At 44.6% G+C, this 17,468-nt stretch overlaps 1 protein-coding gene across 5 annotated transcripts in view; it reads right to left on the reverse strand.

Moving 5' to 3' along the window:
- Positions 1-8,526: 8,526 nt before the first annotated feature.
- LOC147028597 (uncharacterized) overlaps positions 8,527-17,468 on the reverse strand; it is a 136,745-nt gene continuing 127,803 nt past the window's right edge. For 4 of the 5 annotated variants that reach the window (XM_085879176.1, XM_085879178.1, XM_085879175.1 and 1 more), the window contains 2 exons: positions 10,518-10,608; positions 8,527-9,512 (listed from right to left, as the gene is read on the reverse strand). In XM_085879176.1, the coding sequence (XP_085735302.1) occupies positions 9,400-9,512; positions 10,518-10,608 (204 nt within the window). In that variant the 3' untranslated portion in view covers positions 8,527-9,399. Of the gene's footprint in view, positions 9,513-10,517; positions 10,609-15,218; positions 15,267-17,468 lie in introns of all 5 variants that reach the window. The other variant, XR_015057613.1, reaches the window with a different exon arrangement.

The raw sequence follows: 17,468 nt of genomic DNA on the forward strand, positions 1-17,468 counted from the left end.
GAGGACAACCCCCTCGGACCTACGTTGAGATCCTGATCCTCCATAGACGCAGCAGCAGCAGCAGAAGCAGTAGCAGTAGTAGTAGCAACAACAGCAGCAGCAACAGCAGCAACAGCAGCAGCAGTAGTAGTAGTCGCAGCAACAGTAGCAACAGCAGCAGCAACAGGAACAAAAAACACACGAATTGTTTTTCTTTTTCTTGTCGCGGTGCTTGCGATCCCGAGAACGAGAGGAGGCTCTGGTTACCGCCACAAGATACTTATTTACATGTTTCACGTCCTGCAGATCCAAGTTCATTGATATCGCGCATGACAAACAACTGGGTAATGCGCGTCGTCCAAACGTTGCGCCAACAACCCACTTGCACCGCCACAGCACGTTCTGTGTGAATGAACAGCGAACGACCAATGGACGTCGAGGACAAGAACTGGGCGACCAATGGGGAGTGAGATTAAAAACACGCCCTTTCTACCCATCATGCTCATGAACAAGCTCAAATGAGCTGAGATCCTCGTCCCTCTTAATGATGACGTCATTGTGATGTATCAGGTTTGCGATAAATTATCTGTGCTAATGCCCGGCTTGATTCCCGCAAACCAAATTCAAACAGCTTGCCCAGTTTCGGAGATAATGGTATAGGCGATTTTCATTAGCGGCGATATTATGACGTCAACTTTTTTTCTCGAAAGAATTTCCAAAATCGGAGATGGTTACTGCCTGCGCGTGGGCTTTCTGCATATACATGGGAAGTTTCACGAAGATCCGATGAAAACTCTGGGTTGTGAAACAAAAAATAGGAATGACGTCATAAAAATTGATATGACGTCATAGTGATGTATCCTTTGTGCGGCAATTCATCTCTGCTAATGTCCTGTTCGATTTCCGCAAACAGAATTCAAAAAGCTTGCCTAGTTTCGGAGATAATTTTTGAGGCGATTTCCATTAGCGGAGATATTTTGACGTCATAACTTTTTTTCTAGGAGGAATTTTCCAAATCGGAGATGGTTACTGTCTGCGCAGGGTATTTTTACATATATATGCCAAGTTTCAGGAAGTTTTGATGGAAAATGTAGGTTGTGAAACAAAAAAGTCCACGAGAAGATGATGATGATGATGATGATGATGATGATGATGATGATGATGATGATGATGATGATTGTTTCTGCTTCAATGTGTTTGACAGGTGTGTGTTGTTGGTCGTTATCTCCATGTGCAGGTTTCAGAAGGTGTCACGAAGCCCTCCCCAGGTCTCGAACTGTGCGTGTGTGCGTGTGCGTGTGCGTGTGTGTGTGTTTTTCCATGGTGATGGGAGCGACTTCAGTAAGAGCGAGATCAAGCATATGTTCCGTTAGCAAGCGGCTGGCCATCGCTTGCCAAGCCTGCCGTTCTGTATCAACCCCTTTGCAAGCGATCAAGGGTCGGGGCCCTGCCAAGCTTATCTATGGACCTTGCACTGTGTATATTAGGAAGGAGTTTTGCAATGTTTGTGGACCTTGAAGAATAGAAGTTAACAATTTTTTTATTTTCTGAATACATAGTTGAGACTTGTGGAAGAGCTAGAATTGGTTCACTGAACATTGATTTGGCCACAACAGGATAAAAGGAACAGGAGAGAGAGGGGAGAAACACCAACAGCAGAGTTGAAGGATAAGACATTGGGAAACTTGGAGAAACAATGGGTATGGGAGGGGGGGGCACGAGAGGACACATGGGGTGTACAAGATGGATACAGAAGGAAACTCTGAGGAGGGATAACAGGAAATTTTGAAGGATGAGGGCTTGGGATGGGGGGGGGGGGGTGAGGATTAATGAGGATAAAAAAGATCATGGTTGTGGATGGGGGATGATCTGAAATGAGGGTGAACAGCAGGCTTGAAGTTCTGGAGGGAAGAATGAGATTTAAGAGAATGTGGAAGTTATTTCCACAGGTGAGGATAAACGATGAACGAATGAGTGGAGTTGAGCAGTGAGTCTGCATTTTGAGAGTTTTGCCAGAAGGGGGTTGCTGGCGGACCATGTCCGAAACCTCGGGGGTGGGGATAACAGAGCATGGAAAGACAGAGGGTTAAAGACCAGAAAGGAGGCAGTGGTCGACAGAGATACCACCAACCTGTCTGTGATGGGAAAGTGATCGACCCAGAGACTCGGCTTCATCGTGGGAGATCCCAATGATTGTGTCGGCCTTGGTTTCCATGGCGTCAAGCTCAGTACGGCGTGAGACAGGGGCACCAACACACAATTGTAAATGTGTTTGCAGTAATTACATATTTCAAAATAATCTAAAGTATTCTGGTTAATAATTCTACTTATCCACCAGGTAGCTCACATCAGGATCCAACTCTTCATTCTTTCTTAAACTCTTTTTGTGGAGTTGTGAAATATTTTAAATATTTAGCAAGATCTGATCGAGAATTTGCAATCATTTTAAAATCATCTTCGTCTGTCACATGGGTTTATCAGTGTGACTGATTTTATAAAAGAGGTTTGTTTTTCATCTGTACATAGAATGGCAGAGATACAACCAGTACAACCTCATTATTTATAAATCGATGAGTACCACAGTGTTGTTATTGAACATCATTGGAATACAATTTGGGTTCATAAAATTTAAATTACAAGCATTGTTTTCCCCCATTTTATGGCAATGGTCTCTAAACCTTATCTTCTCCTAAGGGGTTTATACTGTTACGGATTTCACAATCCGGTCTGATGAATGCATCCACACATCCAGGTCCTCAGATAGTTATTTCCTTAAATTCATGTTCAGATCAGCCCCATCCCCATGTCTAATGGGATCTTAAATGTGATGCGTTGAGAAGGGTAAAGGATAGATCCCCTCTCTTATGGGAAGCTTTTTTCTTTACGACAGACACGTTCACACACATTTCTTTCGCGAGTTCCGACGCCTGCCTTTTTTTGAGAGCGCACGTTTCGTCATGGTAACCGTGCGCAAATGGGGTGGACACTGCACCGCCGAAACGGCCCACTGATATAAAACAAATTGGAGGTCCGTTCTGAGAGAGGGAAAGTGGAGGTGAAAGAAAGCCAGGGAGAGAGAAAGAAAACGAGAACTAAGCGCGAGAAGCGAGCAAGAAGCGGGTGTAAGCGTGCAAAAGAGGAGAAGAAAGCGAGCGTGTGGTGTGCGCGTGGGTGTCTGACCAGTGCCAACAACAAGACAATTCGTCCTTCCCAGTGCTTGGGCAAGCATGCATGTGGTTCGTGTGTGGGTGTGAGCAGTGCCGACGAGTGAGGCACGGGTCAGTCAACGACGGACCGTGTGGGTCACTGGACATCACCAGTTTCGGGAAGTGTGAGGAACTGCTCATGTCGCAACACGAGGGTCTAAACCTGCGACAGACTATCTCAGTGCCCTCCAGACGTCGATTGGCGTTCAGGGCTGTTCGCGAGAGGGTGCACGGCAAGGCTGGGTGCTGGCGACGGACGTGACACGCACGCACACATTTCAGGATGTTTTCACTCTGTCACTCTGGAGACGTTATCAACAAACTGGCAACATCAGAGACTGTCCACGTTCTGGGTGGCCACGTGTGACACCACGTTGGCAGGATAACCATATCTGGTTGGAGCACCTAAGGAATTGGTTCCAGACAGCAGGTTTGACAGCTCGCAGTATCCCTTGCTCGTGACCAATCAGTGCCAGAACTGTCAGGAATCTGTTATGTGAGCATACCATCCGACCATGAGGACCAGCAGTACATCCAATTTTGTTGCCATGTCATTGACATGCATGCCTAGCTTGGTGTTGACAATGAGTCGAGGTTCCATCTTGAGAATGGTGATGTCCGTTCTCGCGTTTATCAATGGGAAGGCATGTTTTTGATGCATGTTATTTATTTATTCGTATGCAGCTTGTAGCTGGTTGGTTGCATCATTTTCTGGGGGCGTGGCTGTGCTGCTGTTGCAATGCCCCTGTTACCAACATGTTGATACTCATTTTGCTGACCTCAGAAGGATGACAGGCTGAGTCAACCATACCCGATGTTAATTCAATGATCCGTCAGAGGATTGAACTCAAGACCCTATAATCTTAATCCAAGCACCTTAACCGTTACACCAACACCATGCCTGATGACACTTGTGTTGTGCAACATTCTTCGTTCAGAGATGGAAGTGTGATGGTATAGGGAGGCATCACCACACATCGCAGAACCCAACTGGAGGCCATTAATGGCAATTTGACAGGTATGCGGTACCGTTCTGAAGTTCTCCGTTCTCACATTCCTGCAGGTTCATGGACGACAGATCACACTTCAACAGGATAATGAACGCCCTCACGTCGCACGAGTGGTCACCAACAGAACATTCCCACACTTCCTTGGCCAGCTGTTTCACTTGATCTTTCTCCCATAGAGCATGTGTGGGATGAAATAGAATGACGATTGTGCCATTTTCAAAACCAACCGGCGACGTTGGCCCAACTTCGGCAGGTCTTGGTACAGATCTGGAATGACATCCGTCAGCCTTTTTCAATCATATCGTGTCCTCAACGAGGCACTGTTGCCAAGCATGTGTCCAACACAAATGGTGGTCACACCACATACTGAGCTGGTAACTGACTTTTGACCGCACCCTTCTTCGAGCCTCCGGAGGCATATCTTGCACATGAGTTGACATTCTCATGTTGATTTCATGTTTATCATATAGTTATGATCAAACTTGATATATAAATCTTGATATGACCAAACAACATGATGTGTTTATTTTCATTTCTCATTTCACGTAGGTGTAAATTGTGCATATTTCCGTTCGTATACGTTGGACATTTTTGTGTATTTTTAAAGGTTTCTTTATCTTCTACTGTATGTTGCATTAAAACCAAAATGAATTTTAACCACACTTCCCTGGCACATAAGAACACATTTGCAAATCATTTTTCATCCCAGACCGAGCAAAGCGAGGTCAAGGCCGTTTATTCCCGATAAGTGAACAGCCCTGCAACCCATGCCTGCAGAATGTTGGAATGTCGGCTGCATTTTTCATCCAATCATCGTGTAACTTTGTTTTTAAAATGTCCATGGGTAGGTCCTCCTTTGTTGAAAGTTTCATGTTATTCACTCAAGTTGTTGCTGAGAAAACGAATTTAAAATCGAATAAAGATGAAAAGGTGAGGGTGGAAGAAAAAAAAAGAAGAAAGAAGTGAGGGCCTCGGCCGAGTTCCACAACATGGTCAAGAGTGGTTACGGATGCCTATTACTGTGGTAGACTTACTGTGTATTATTGACGTCATAACTGTGTATTACTTACTTCTTATTACTGTGTATTACTTACTTTTAAAACAAGAAGTATACCTTATTCTAATCTTTCAACAATTCATTTTGCCTCATCTTTTCTCCCATAAAATTGGAGTCATTATATTTATCAACTACTGATGATTTAGTATAGTTAAAGAAGCCAGATGGAATATTTTTTTCATATTCTTTTGTGTATGACTTGTTTGGTGAGGAGCACAATAATCCATCTTTTTTCTCAGATATATTCAAAATTAGCATACTGTATATTGCAAAAGGATGCTTGACTGATTTATTTTTCTTTAAATGGTCATCAAATTTTGTAGTTGTATCTTGAGGAGGCATTTTAATTTACGATACGAAATGATTATATTTTGGTGAAGATCCGGATCTGGAAGCGAGAATTTTTAAAGTGATTTTTCACTCACCATTGAGATAGGGCCTCGGTCTGTAGATAATGGTATGTAGCAGGATATCTCGAAAAGTTGTGGATGGATTCGGGCAAAACTTAGTGAACAGTTTGTGGGGGTAACAAGTAAGAGTTGTTAAGATCTTGGTGAAGATCCGGATCCGACAATCTTTTAAGGTGCTTTCACCATCGAGTGATCGGGCAAAAACGATATATAACACAATATAACAAAAAGTTATGGATGGATTCAGACAAACCTTGGTGGACAAGTTGGTTATGTGACAAGGACGAATTGATTCGATTTTGGTGAAGATCTGGATCCAGATACGAGATTTATGAAAAGTGATTCTTCACCATTGAAAGATGGAGCCAAAAAACGATATGTAGCACGATACTTCATAAAGGTGTGGACAGGTAATGACAAAACTAGATGGATGAGTTGGTGAGGTGACAAAAACAAGCCGATTAGATTTTGGTTCAGGTCTGGATGCAGATCCAGCCTTTCAGTGGGATACAAAATGTAAACTGTTTAGCCTGGCAGAGGTATGCACTCTACCAAGTACTGTTCTAGTTTACTCATGCTTTGGCAATTCAATGGAAGAAACAGATAAAGGATTATATTTTAAAATATGTAATTCAATAAAATTAATCAAAACCATGGCCTGCTGTGTCATCATCTTATTGCTCTTTCACAGTTTTGTAGTTCTCTGTAAGTACCGAACTGCAGAACTGCAATCATAAAAAATAGGGCCAATACCCCTGGGCACTCACCTGGTGGAATAAGGATACTGAGGAAGAAGTCAACTTGGGACAGAATCAGCAAAATGTACCAATTTCACAAGGAAGAAATCCCCTTCTACCCCAATTTTTTTATTTAATGCCGTGAACAAACTTTGGTGCATCATGGGTGATAAAGGTTGTGGTCAAGTTTCATCAGGATTGCATGTGTAGTTACTGAGAAGAAAGCAAATACCTATTTTGGGGGGCAACCCCCATAGACCCCTTCAGGGCCCAAGTTTTTTTTTTTTAATGCCATGAACAAACTTTGGTACATCCAGGATGATGAAGGTTGTGGTAAAGTTTCATCATAATCGTATGTGCAGTTTCAGAAAATAAGTTACGAGTATTTGTGGACGGATGGACAAACAGACGGACGGATGACGCGCCATCCCATAAACTAACTCCCTGGAACAACGTTCCAGGTGAGTTAAAGTGCATCATAAAGAGTATGAAAACCTGAAATGGGTGTTTTCTTGTGGAGACCTCTTTTCCCTTGACTCCTGGTTCCTTCTTAGTTATTGTGGCATTTAAATCCTAAAAAATCTTTTATTCAACCTAATTGTTCTAAACTTTTTTACTTGTTCCAATGGAAAAGGTTGGCTTTTGCAACAGCAACATTTCGATGAATTACAAATACTTTTAAAATAAATAATAAAATTATAATGTTTCCTTTGTGTGAATTGTGTTTTCGTTTAATTCTGAGGTCTGGGGCTTCTTCAATTTGGGGACAATTTGTATTGTATCAAATATATATTTTTTAAATGTTGCTTATAATTGAACCTTTTAATCCTCATTACAAATGTCACAATGAATAATATTTGGGTTGAGGAGAAGGGGGAGGGGGGGGGGGTTCTACTTTCCTTGCTAATATCGATGTCTTCAAGTTGTATTGTCCTCCAAAACAGGAACATTGAAAGATTCATCATAAGTATGACTATTTTTTCACCATTGGTGAAATAGGGGAGGGGGAGGGGGGGATGAATGTGCTTTTTATTCGCTGTATTTAATATAGGATTTTGCATTTAATTTTATTTGTGTTTTTTTTGCTGTATTTAGTACGACGTTTTGTTTTTAAAATACATTTTTAACCTCGTATAAAACTGGAAAATCTCTGAAATTGAGAATTAAAAAAGGCTGGTATGAATAGTATGAAACTTGAATTGAGTAATATTCTTTCAAATAACTTCTAAAACAAGAAGCATTCAGAGAGAATATGGTTGTTTGAGACTGCAATGCAGACTTTTAACATTTTTTTAAATTTTTTGGGGGAATGTAAATGTTTTCGAAGATGTCTCTCCATGATGTAAGAACTACAAAGTTGGCAAGTAATCTGATCTTCCAATCTCCCCTAAATGTATGTAGCCTAAGTTCAATCTGCCATTGAAAGTTTTTAAAAAGAATATACTCAATGCAAGTTTCATTATAATTAGTACCAGCTTTCAAAATTATTGTTTAAAGAGATTTCGTTTACAGTTTTTTATTGAATCATTTTATCTTTAAATATAATTTTTGTTTACATCATGAAAGTCAAAGGAGAACGAGGAAATTATATAATAAAGCTTTCAGCTGTTTTGAAGAGGGATGACATTTTACATTAAATAAAATGACTATTATCTATTTGATAGTGCAGGTTATTTTTCATTTTACAAAAATGATTTTTGACTGATTTAGTAGTTATGTGATTATATTATCTTGAGATGGGGCGGGGGGGGGGGGTCAAACAATCAAGTAGTTTGATATTGGGGGTTAAAAGGTAAAGTTGTCCAGATAGTACAATACATTCCAGACCCTACTTACATTTCTTATACAGGCAACAGCAATTTAACTGAAAATACCCTGGTTATAAACTTTTTAATAGTGATTGAAGATAAACTCACAAATTTTAACATCAACATTTAAAGGAAGTGGTTGACTCCAAAAACACGACAAAATCATACTGTTGTACCCCATTTGGTATTCCCAATAAAATGGTAAAGTCTAACTTACTAGGTACTCCATTGCACTATCTCAAACCAAATTTAAATTTGTTACCAGCCATTGAACCATTACAGATGCTTCCCCCAGATGAAACAAAATAGGAAAGAAAGATTAAATGATAAAATGGCAAAATGTTTTTTATTTCCAGGTGTCAGTCCATCAATGGCTGTGACTCAATATATCATGCACTTCCTGATTCATGTAATAATGGTTGAAATATTCACAATCAGGGCTGATGCCAATTAAAGAAGACAGGCCAATGACACCCAAGTTGGAGAGCACTCTCAGGTTTAGACATTTCATATCATAAGGACATTGTTCAATGAAGTATGAAAGAAACATTGGATGATGTAGGAATTAAAATTGTGGACATGCAAGGGGCCTATGTATTTATTAGACATGTTCAAATGGTTAAATTTTTGACCCACTCTCTCTCCCCTCCCACTCCTTGTGGGTACTTTATGTAAAAGGTCTTTGTATGAGTCTTCCATTTACCCCTAACCCTTGCCTGAAGGCTCCTGCTCAGCGTGGTCTAAGTGTAGCGCTGTTGGATACTTTTTCCTCATTCACACCGTGAACTGTTCCTATGCTGGAATGGCTTAAGCTCCACCTGCATAAATCCCAGCTTCCGTAAGGAAACCTCACCATCAACCAGGCCAGTAAAATGTTCCTCATTTCCCATCTCATTCCAGAGGGTGGAACAGTCTGTTGGTTGAGTAATGTCATTATAATCCCAGCCCTTTGTCAAATTATATTGTGCATTCTCTCATACAGTTTCTTAATCACATTGCTGCAGCCTGCGAGAAAGTAGATATGGCCAGCTCTGCTCGTGGCCGAGAACACCTCACAATGGTTATGCCTTTTGGAATGATATATTTCATGGTGCAAATGAGGCATTAACAGATGTAGACACTCCATCCTCGTAAACCCATTTGAAAGTCTTGGATGCTAACGGGTAGTCTGAGTGAACCTAACGTGGAAATGTCACTCTTCAGAGTTCATTCTCAGGGTCTGTCGTCTGCTTGGCATCTGACCCGATCTCATATCCAACTGTGTGAGGTCTTCCAGTGAATCTAGATCCTCCAGTGGCAGGGGTTCTGAAAATATTCAACCACACCAGGTGGTGTCAGTGCGGCAACTGATATGTTTGCAAGTTCCTTCCTTTCCCCTCACCACACACAGTATGACTGGCTTCAGATATTTAAAAAAATAATAAAATAGAATTGTCCACCATAAAGGATAACAAGGTACTGATGTTTTGGGCTTTACCTTCTGCTGGTCCAAAAGGGAGAGAGAGAAGGAGAGAGGGGGTGGATTGAAAGTCGTTGATATTGGATGAGTGATGTCAACAATGATTTCAATGTTGATGTGCTACAGATGAGCTGCAAAGTTCGCCTGTAGCATGTCAACAGTGAGGTCATTGTTGACATCACCCACCTTATATCAACCATGTACCATTTCTCATCTCTCTCTTTTGATCCATTGAATGGTAAAGCCCAAAATGTCAGGACCTTGTGATCCTTTACAGCGAATAACTTGAACCATTTTATTCATGTTTTCATTCTTTTCTGCCACCAACACAGAAAGATAGTTTTGTACTGGAATAACCAAATACATACCTATAAATATAGCCATGCCAATCTCCAATGGTAAGCTTTTAACGGAGATAAGACGATTTCTATCAAACAGCTTTTTATATCGCCAATCAAATTTATGTCAAAGGTTGAAATATAGCCAACTCAATAGCTGGGAAGTTTTGATACACCGATCCAACCTCAATTGGAAAGTTTTTGATACAGTGAACCAAATCTCTTTTTTAAAGATGTCATTATTACCAATTTAGTCTATATCTGAACATTTAATATGGCCAACCCCATTTGATATGGCAATTCCAATTTCGAATGGAAACCTTTGGAAATAGCCAAATTCGGTTTGCAATATCAAATGCTTTCTATTCGAGACCGCTATAATAGAAAGCATTTGATATTGCAAACCGCATCTAGCAAACAGCTTTTGATATTGTCCAACCGAGTCTCCAAACGAAAGCCCCCTTTTTTTCTTATTGGTGTTGAATTTTCTACGTTGATGTGTCAGCAGCCTACCAGGCCACACCATCTCCTCGAGCAGGGTAACACGGCGTAGAAGCATCTGGAGGTCAGCTTGTAGTTCTAAGAAGGCTTGCCGCCCATAAGCCTATAAAAGGGCATAAGCGATAGAAAAACAAATAAACCATTATCAGTGTTTAAAAATGGATATTACTTTTGATAGAGCTTAACACATAATTGTCATGTACAGAGTTGGAATGAAGAACTGAACTTTATTGTGAGGACTAGTAATGATCTGCATTGGCAAACAGGTTGGGCAATGGATGGAATCAACAGAACGTTGATTGAGGTATGCTAAATGGCTTGGGAAGCAAGGAGAAGCTGAGCTATGAGGCACTAACTTTTGTTGGAGCAAAAGAGGAAGACGGGATAGGGCGAGGGTTGATAAAGGGTGGATGGGAGTGTGGCTGCGGTAGGTGCATCATTGGGGTCAGGGATAGGAGAGCATGTGGGCATGAGAATGCTGTGTTTAATACACAAAAAGATACACAAAAACTTGGATGGAGGAGGAGGCTATTAGGCACATCAAGCTTGCACTCCATGTTGCTTGCTTGCTTTTTATAAAATAATGCCAACTGGCATATGGAGCTTGTTAGGAACTTTCGTCATTTTCGGTGGTTTTTTGACCCACATTCCAATTTTATTCCAGATGACCTTCATTCCTTTCATTTCCTTCTTGCCGGTACTTCACCAGGTCTCTCTAAGCCGTCCAACCCTTCTCTTCCTGCCAGGTGCCCAGCATATTGCTATTTTGGTATATATTAATCCTCTATGTGCAACACGTGACCAACATCCATCTCCACCTCCCAATTTTGATCTCTTCCATGATGTGTTTCCTCCCTGTTAACCTTTCAAATTCTTTCTTACAAGCCATGTCAGGCCAGAAGATTCACATTCACTGTATTGGTTACAACTGTGCTACATACACAAAATATCAATTCAATCTAAGTTTATCAACCTAAATTTGTGATGGGAAGAAGTGTGGGGGTGGGGGGAGTGAGGCCCTATGCAAAACTCAATAGTGGCCCAGTGGGACCCCTGTCATCACACTGAGATACACAATTTGGTGTCTGTCTCTGCATGTGTGTGGATGATGCATTTGGCCGTCACTTATTGCCAGGGGGACTCGACCAAACTTCCCAGGGGGGCGAAGAGTCATGAGAGAAAGGTTGTAGTCTTCCTGTAGCAGCAGTAGCAGCACCAGCAGATGTGCTGGGATCCTCTTCTGGTTCTGCTGCTTGTGTAACGAAAAATGAAGTTAATTTGGGTTGATTTTCAACCCTTTTCACTTTCTGTTGAGCTGTTTTTTGCTTTTCAGTGCTGCCAGGTAAAGTTCTTTTGTTGCAATCAAGAGTGTGGTGTAGTCTGCGGGCCTACGGGGAGGGGCATGATGATGATGCATGATGGGCGTGATGATGGGAGGGGTGGTCGTGGTGGTTATCGTATCTGCAAGGGATATAGGGTGTGCGCGCCGTCTGAGGCGTCGTAGTAATGCTGGAGTCGCCCGGCTCGTGAGTGTGCGAATACGGAATAAAGGGGAGCCGCGGGCACAGTACGCCCGCGCTCGCACTGTGCAACACAGCCCGGCTCGACTGTCCTTCCGCTTGTGTCTGCCTGCTAAGCATCTCCCATTCCAGTACAGTACAGTTGGCGAACGAGGATCTTCGGATCGGCGTGTGTAAGGGCGGCAAATGACCCGTGCGGTTCCAAGCTACGGAGCCAAAGGTCTCGCCAGCGCGAACATGGCAGTGGGTCGGTGCACGGCAAACGTACGCGTGCCCGCCTTCGTCGGAATCGACTTCGGCCACGTCGAGTGGGCAACGTTCGTTCGTTTGGTTCATTTTCCTGTTCGTTTTGTTGAGGACACGCGTTTCGGCTCGAACGCGGCGTGGGACGTCACGCAAGCTCTGGAGAATGTCCGAGGTCTCGATGGTCGGGGCACAGCAGATGGTCTAGGGGTCATCGCGATGGGCCAGGCACGCACGGCCATGCGCACGGTCTGCGGCGCGGGTCGTGGGCGAGCGTGGCAATGCAATCACTCGGACGGCGGTCTGAGCTCTCGAGGTCGTCTACGGTGTGTGGGCCGAGGGTCATCGCCCATTGTTACGGTCATAGATGGCGGTGTGCGAAGCGATCCTTCCGTCCCGGGTCGAAACCTGCTTGCAATTGATCCGGAGATGACAAGATCAGTGGCAGGGGGCGGGGGGGAAGTGAGCGAGGCACGGATCGGGTGTCGAATTGAGTCCACTCGTGCTGGCCGCGCATCGCATTCGGCTGTGCCGTGCAAATTCACGACAGAGGAGCGTCCGGCACGGTTCAGAGATCGTTTTATTTCTGGTCTGCGAGCAGCCATCCTACGGTTGACCGACATCACATTCGACTCGGCGGTCGCGACTGCTTCATCTGTCGAGCAGACACTCACGGATGTCCGCGCCATGGCTGGCCAGGACGTAATGAGTAGCTCCAGCTGGAGCATGGCGGCTAATCCCGAGGGCCACGCGGTGACCACGCAAGTGCCGCAGGTCGCGCAGCCCGGAGTCCGCGCGATGGCACAAGTGCCGCAGGGTGCTCGCGCGCCTAGCGGTGCGGGACGAGGGCGCGCACCGCAGCACGGTCGCACCGGGAGCGAAGGGGAACCGCAGCACGGTCGCACCGGGAGCGAAGGGGCACCGCAGCAGGACCCCAGTGACCTGGAGATCAGCCTGCAGCCGGGGCATGACGATGCCGGCGAGCCGGAGCAGGAGCCGGACCCTTTTGGGTCGGAACGGGTTCCGGTTCGTGCCTCCAGATGTGCCAGTGCTCTCTTCGAGACCTTCGTCTAGTACCGAGGGCGAGGCTCTGGCAGCGGGGGCCGCGTCGATGCAGCGGGAGCGACCGTTCGTTGCTGCCTGCGGCGGTGATGTGCGGTTCAGGAGCGGCGAGAGCCGTATCAGCTCTCGCGATGAGTTCCCGCGCTTCGTTCGCGATGAGTTCCCGCGCTTCGGCAGGGTTCGTGAGGCAATGCGCGTCAGTGTTGTTCAGGCAGCTTCAACAGGTGGCGGTGAGCCCGTGGCGTTAAAGGGAGTCGCGAGTCGCAACATCAAGTCGACAACCAAGAAACGGACTCGTGATGTGGGTTGTGGGTTGTTGTTCAGGGCATATATGTTTTTCCTTGCTCTAGTGATGCAGTTTAACGTTGTTGAAATAAATGCCAGCAGTTCTCGTGTGAAAGTGGATTTGGCGGGGATCAGTCAATGGAGTTGGTGTTATGATCAATGTGATGTGGGGGCGAATAAAGAGGGTTTATTGGCCTCCAGTTGCCCCAGGCCACAGGTAATTGCTTTGTCATGTGCTGGGATTTTATCAGGAAAAAGCGCTGTACGGAAAAATGAGTTTGCAATACTTCGAATAATGTTCGTAGTGATTTATAACGAGCCTATGATTGCAGTGTGGTTTAAGTGGAGTTGCTCCCGTCTAGCGGCCATGTGGGTCTCGGAGGTCGACTCAGGACCAAGATTGGTGCCCTGGTCGGCGTTACCCCCACCTCTGGTTGCGAGCGCAGCTCTCTGTGTTCGCTCAAGGCCGTTTGGACGGGCGTTGGCGTCTCAACTGATTGTGGTGCGTGAGTTGTTTTGGAGCATTAAATGCATACAGCCAGCGGCGCTGTTCAGCGCCCCCGGCCAAGGTCGATCAAGGCTGGCACCACGGCTTCCAGACGGCGGGCTTCCGGCCTCGGAATGTTTATCTACGTCGGGTCTGCCTGGGGGGAGTGGGCCGGAGGCGTTTGATGGTGCCGGGGGAGGTTGGCTCGAAAGGTCGTCACGACCTCGGCGGGGCCATGTCAGCATGGGCCGCCTGGGGGCGTTTTTGCTGCGTAGTGCTGCTGTGCTTCTCATTTTGCTGCTTCATATCGGTAACGCGGTCAGAATTTGGTGGGTGCTTTGTGCACCTCCGTCTTTGGAACCTGGCCTTTGCTGCTCCACTCGCTCGCATCGACACATTATATGATGTGGTGTGCTATTATACTTCGCTATTGGTCATTTTATTTTATAATGCTTCTTATATTGGTGGTCATTTAATAATCATACTTTTAGGAGGGAGGAGTGTGGTGTAGTCTGCGGGCCTACGGGGAGGGGCATGATGATGATGCATGATGGGCGTGATGATGGGAGGGGTGGTCGTGGTGGTTATCGTATCTGCAAGGGATATAGGGTGTGTGCGCCGTCTGAGGCGTCGTAGTAATGCTGGAGTCGCCTGGCTCGTGAGTGTGCGAATACGGAATAAAGGGGAGCCGCGGGCACAGTACGCCCGCGCTCGCACTGTGCAACACAGCTCGGCTCGACTGTCCTTCCGCTCGTGTCTGCCTGTTAAGCATCTCCCATTCCAGTACAGTACAAAGAGCCCTAACCCTCTCCTCTTACTCTCAAAGTTTGTCTTCCTGAAATCCAATATCCTTAGTCTCTAATCCTGAAGTCTAACTCTGATAAGAATACTCGCTCATACTATATTATTGTCACTTGTCCCTGAATGCTCTCCTTTCTCTACTTCCTCCACCATCTTGGGACCATCCCACGATATTAAATAAGGCAATTCTCTGTATGTGTTATATCTGAAAAGTCATTTAAAAAAAAACAGAGCTGGCCCGATCTTCAACAAATGTTGCATATGTGTTGGTAGTCTACAGGGTCAGGTCATGGGTACATAAAAAAGACGACTTACGATTTTTCATGCACACGTACCACAGTGCAAGTTGTTTACGGATCCCTGCTGCAGACGGGGGGATTATTAGCAAAGGCACATAATATATTTGCCCCATGTCCCCCACTATCCCCCCAGGCTACTTCTGAAGGAAGCGGGCGTTTCTAGTGAAGTCCAACACTGAACTGAAAAAGAAGTCCAACACTGCACCACTATCCCCCCCCCCCCCCATTTTTTTTTTGTTTTGCCTGTCTGTTGTATGTCTGTTTGTCTGTGAGCAGGATATCTCAAACTGTTAAAGTTATGGGTGGATTCAGATGAAACTTAATGGACAGGTTGGATGTCTGCAAAGGAGGAATTGATTCAATTTTTGTGAACATCTGCATCCGGATACGAGAATTAAAAAAAAAAATGTTTGTATGTTTGTCTCTCTGTGAGCAGCTGTGAACAGATTATGACAAAACTTGGTGGATGATTTGGGTAGGTGAAAAGAACAAGCTGATTTGATTTTGGTTCAGGTCTGTGTGCAGATCCAGCCTATCAATGGGATACAAAACGTAAACTATTCAGCCTGGTGGAGGTATGCACTCTACCGAGTCCTGTTTTTTTTTGTATACCTTGTCGAGGCTCGTATGAGAGCTAACACACAACGCACATCAAGGGGGGCATGAGACAGGAGGGGTGGGAGTGGGAAGGACAAAATAGTGGGGAACAGAGACATTAGGTGATCTGTGGAAGGGAGAGGGATGGGATGGGGAACATGGGGAATAGAAGATGGACATTACAGGGACTTTCAGGAAGGAAAGCAGGGAATTTGAAGGAGATGGGCTTGGGTGGATTATCGGGGGTAGAAAAGGTCGAGGATTTGGATGGGGGATGATAAGAGGTGGTGGTGAACAGTTGTTTTGAAGGCCTGAAGGGAAGAATGGGAAAGAATAGAGTGAGGGAGTTTATTCCAAAGGCGGGAAAAAAGAGGAATGAAAGAGTGAAGGTGAGCAGTGATTCGTGATTTTGGTAGTTTTACCAGAAGGGGGTTGTTGGCGGACCTTGAGCGCCCTGCGGAAATGTGGTGGGGACAAATTGCAGAGAGAGCAGGGGTGGGGGGCGAGGCTGGAGAGGAGACGGTGGAAGACAGAAAGACCATCAACCAACCTGCGGTGATCGAGTCAGAGGCCCAAAGACTCAGCCTCATTGCGGGAGATGAGGCTGAGTCAGCCTGTTATCATTTAAAAAGCAATTCTGGACTAGATTTATAAAATCATCTGTAGTTTCTGAGAAGAAAGCAAATACCTATTCTGGGGGCAACTCCCATACAGCCCCTTGAAGGCTGATTTTTTTTTTAATGCCATGAACAAACTTTGGTACATACAAGGTGATGAAGGTTGTGGTGAAGTTTCATCAAAATCATATGTGTAGTTTCAGAGAAAAAGTTGCAAGAATTTGTGGATGGATGGACGACGTGCCATCCCATAAGCTCCCCTGAACTAAGTTCCAGGAAAGCTGAAAATCACACTTATTCCCCATTGGGAGTATTTGACAGGTGCCAAGTTTCAATTTTTTTCCTTGGAGCAGTTTTGGAGATACAGAGGTCCAACGTTTCTCCTTTTTTTCCAACATGGCCACCACACCACGTAACATGTGATGTCATAATTGTCATTTAAACATTCTACATCAGTAGTCACACCAATGGCAAAAACTTCATGTCAATCGGACAAGCAGTTCCAAAGAAAAGAGACTAATAAAATACAGACATGTACAGTGGGGAGAACAACTATTTGATACACTGCCGATTTTGCAGGTTTTCCCACTTACAAAGCATGTCGAGGTCTGTAATTTTTATCAGAGGTACACTTCAACTGTGAAAGACGGAATCTAAAACAAAAATCCTGAAAATCACATTGTATGATTTTTAAATAATTAATTTGCATTTTATTGCATGAAATAAGTATTTGATCACCTACCAACCAGGAAGAATTCCGGCTCTCACAGACCTGTTAGTTTTGTCTTTAAGAAGCCCTCCCATTCTCCACCCATTACCTGTATTAACTGCACCTTTTTGAACTCGTTATCTGCATAAAAGACAGCTGTCCACACTCAATCAATCAGACTTCAAACTCTCCACAATGGGCAAAACCAGAGAGCTGTCTAAGGACATCAGGGACAAAATTGTAGACTTGCACAAGGCTGGGATGGGCTACAGGACAATAGGCAAGCAGCTTGATGAGAAGGCAACAACTGTTGGCGCAATTATTAGAAAATGGAAGAAGTTCA

The sequence above is a fragment of the Eptatretus burgeri genome, chromosome 4, assembly GCF_056783735.1.
Source record: "Eptatretus burgeri isolate ZD-2024b chromosome 4, Ebu_testis_v1, whole genome shotgun sequence".
NCBI lineage: Eukaryota > Metazoa > Chordata > Myxini > Myxiniformes > Myxinidae > Eptatretus > Eptatretus burgeri.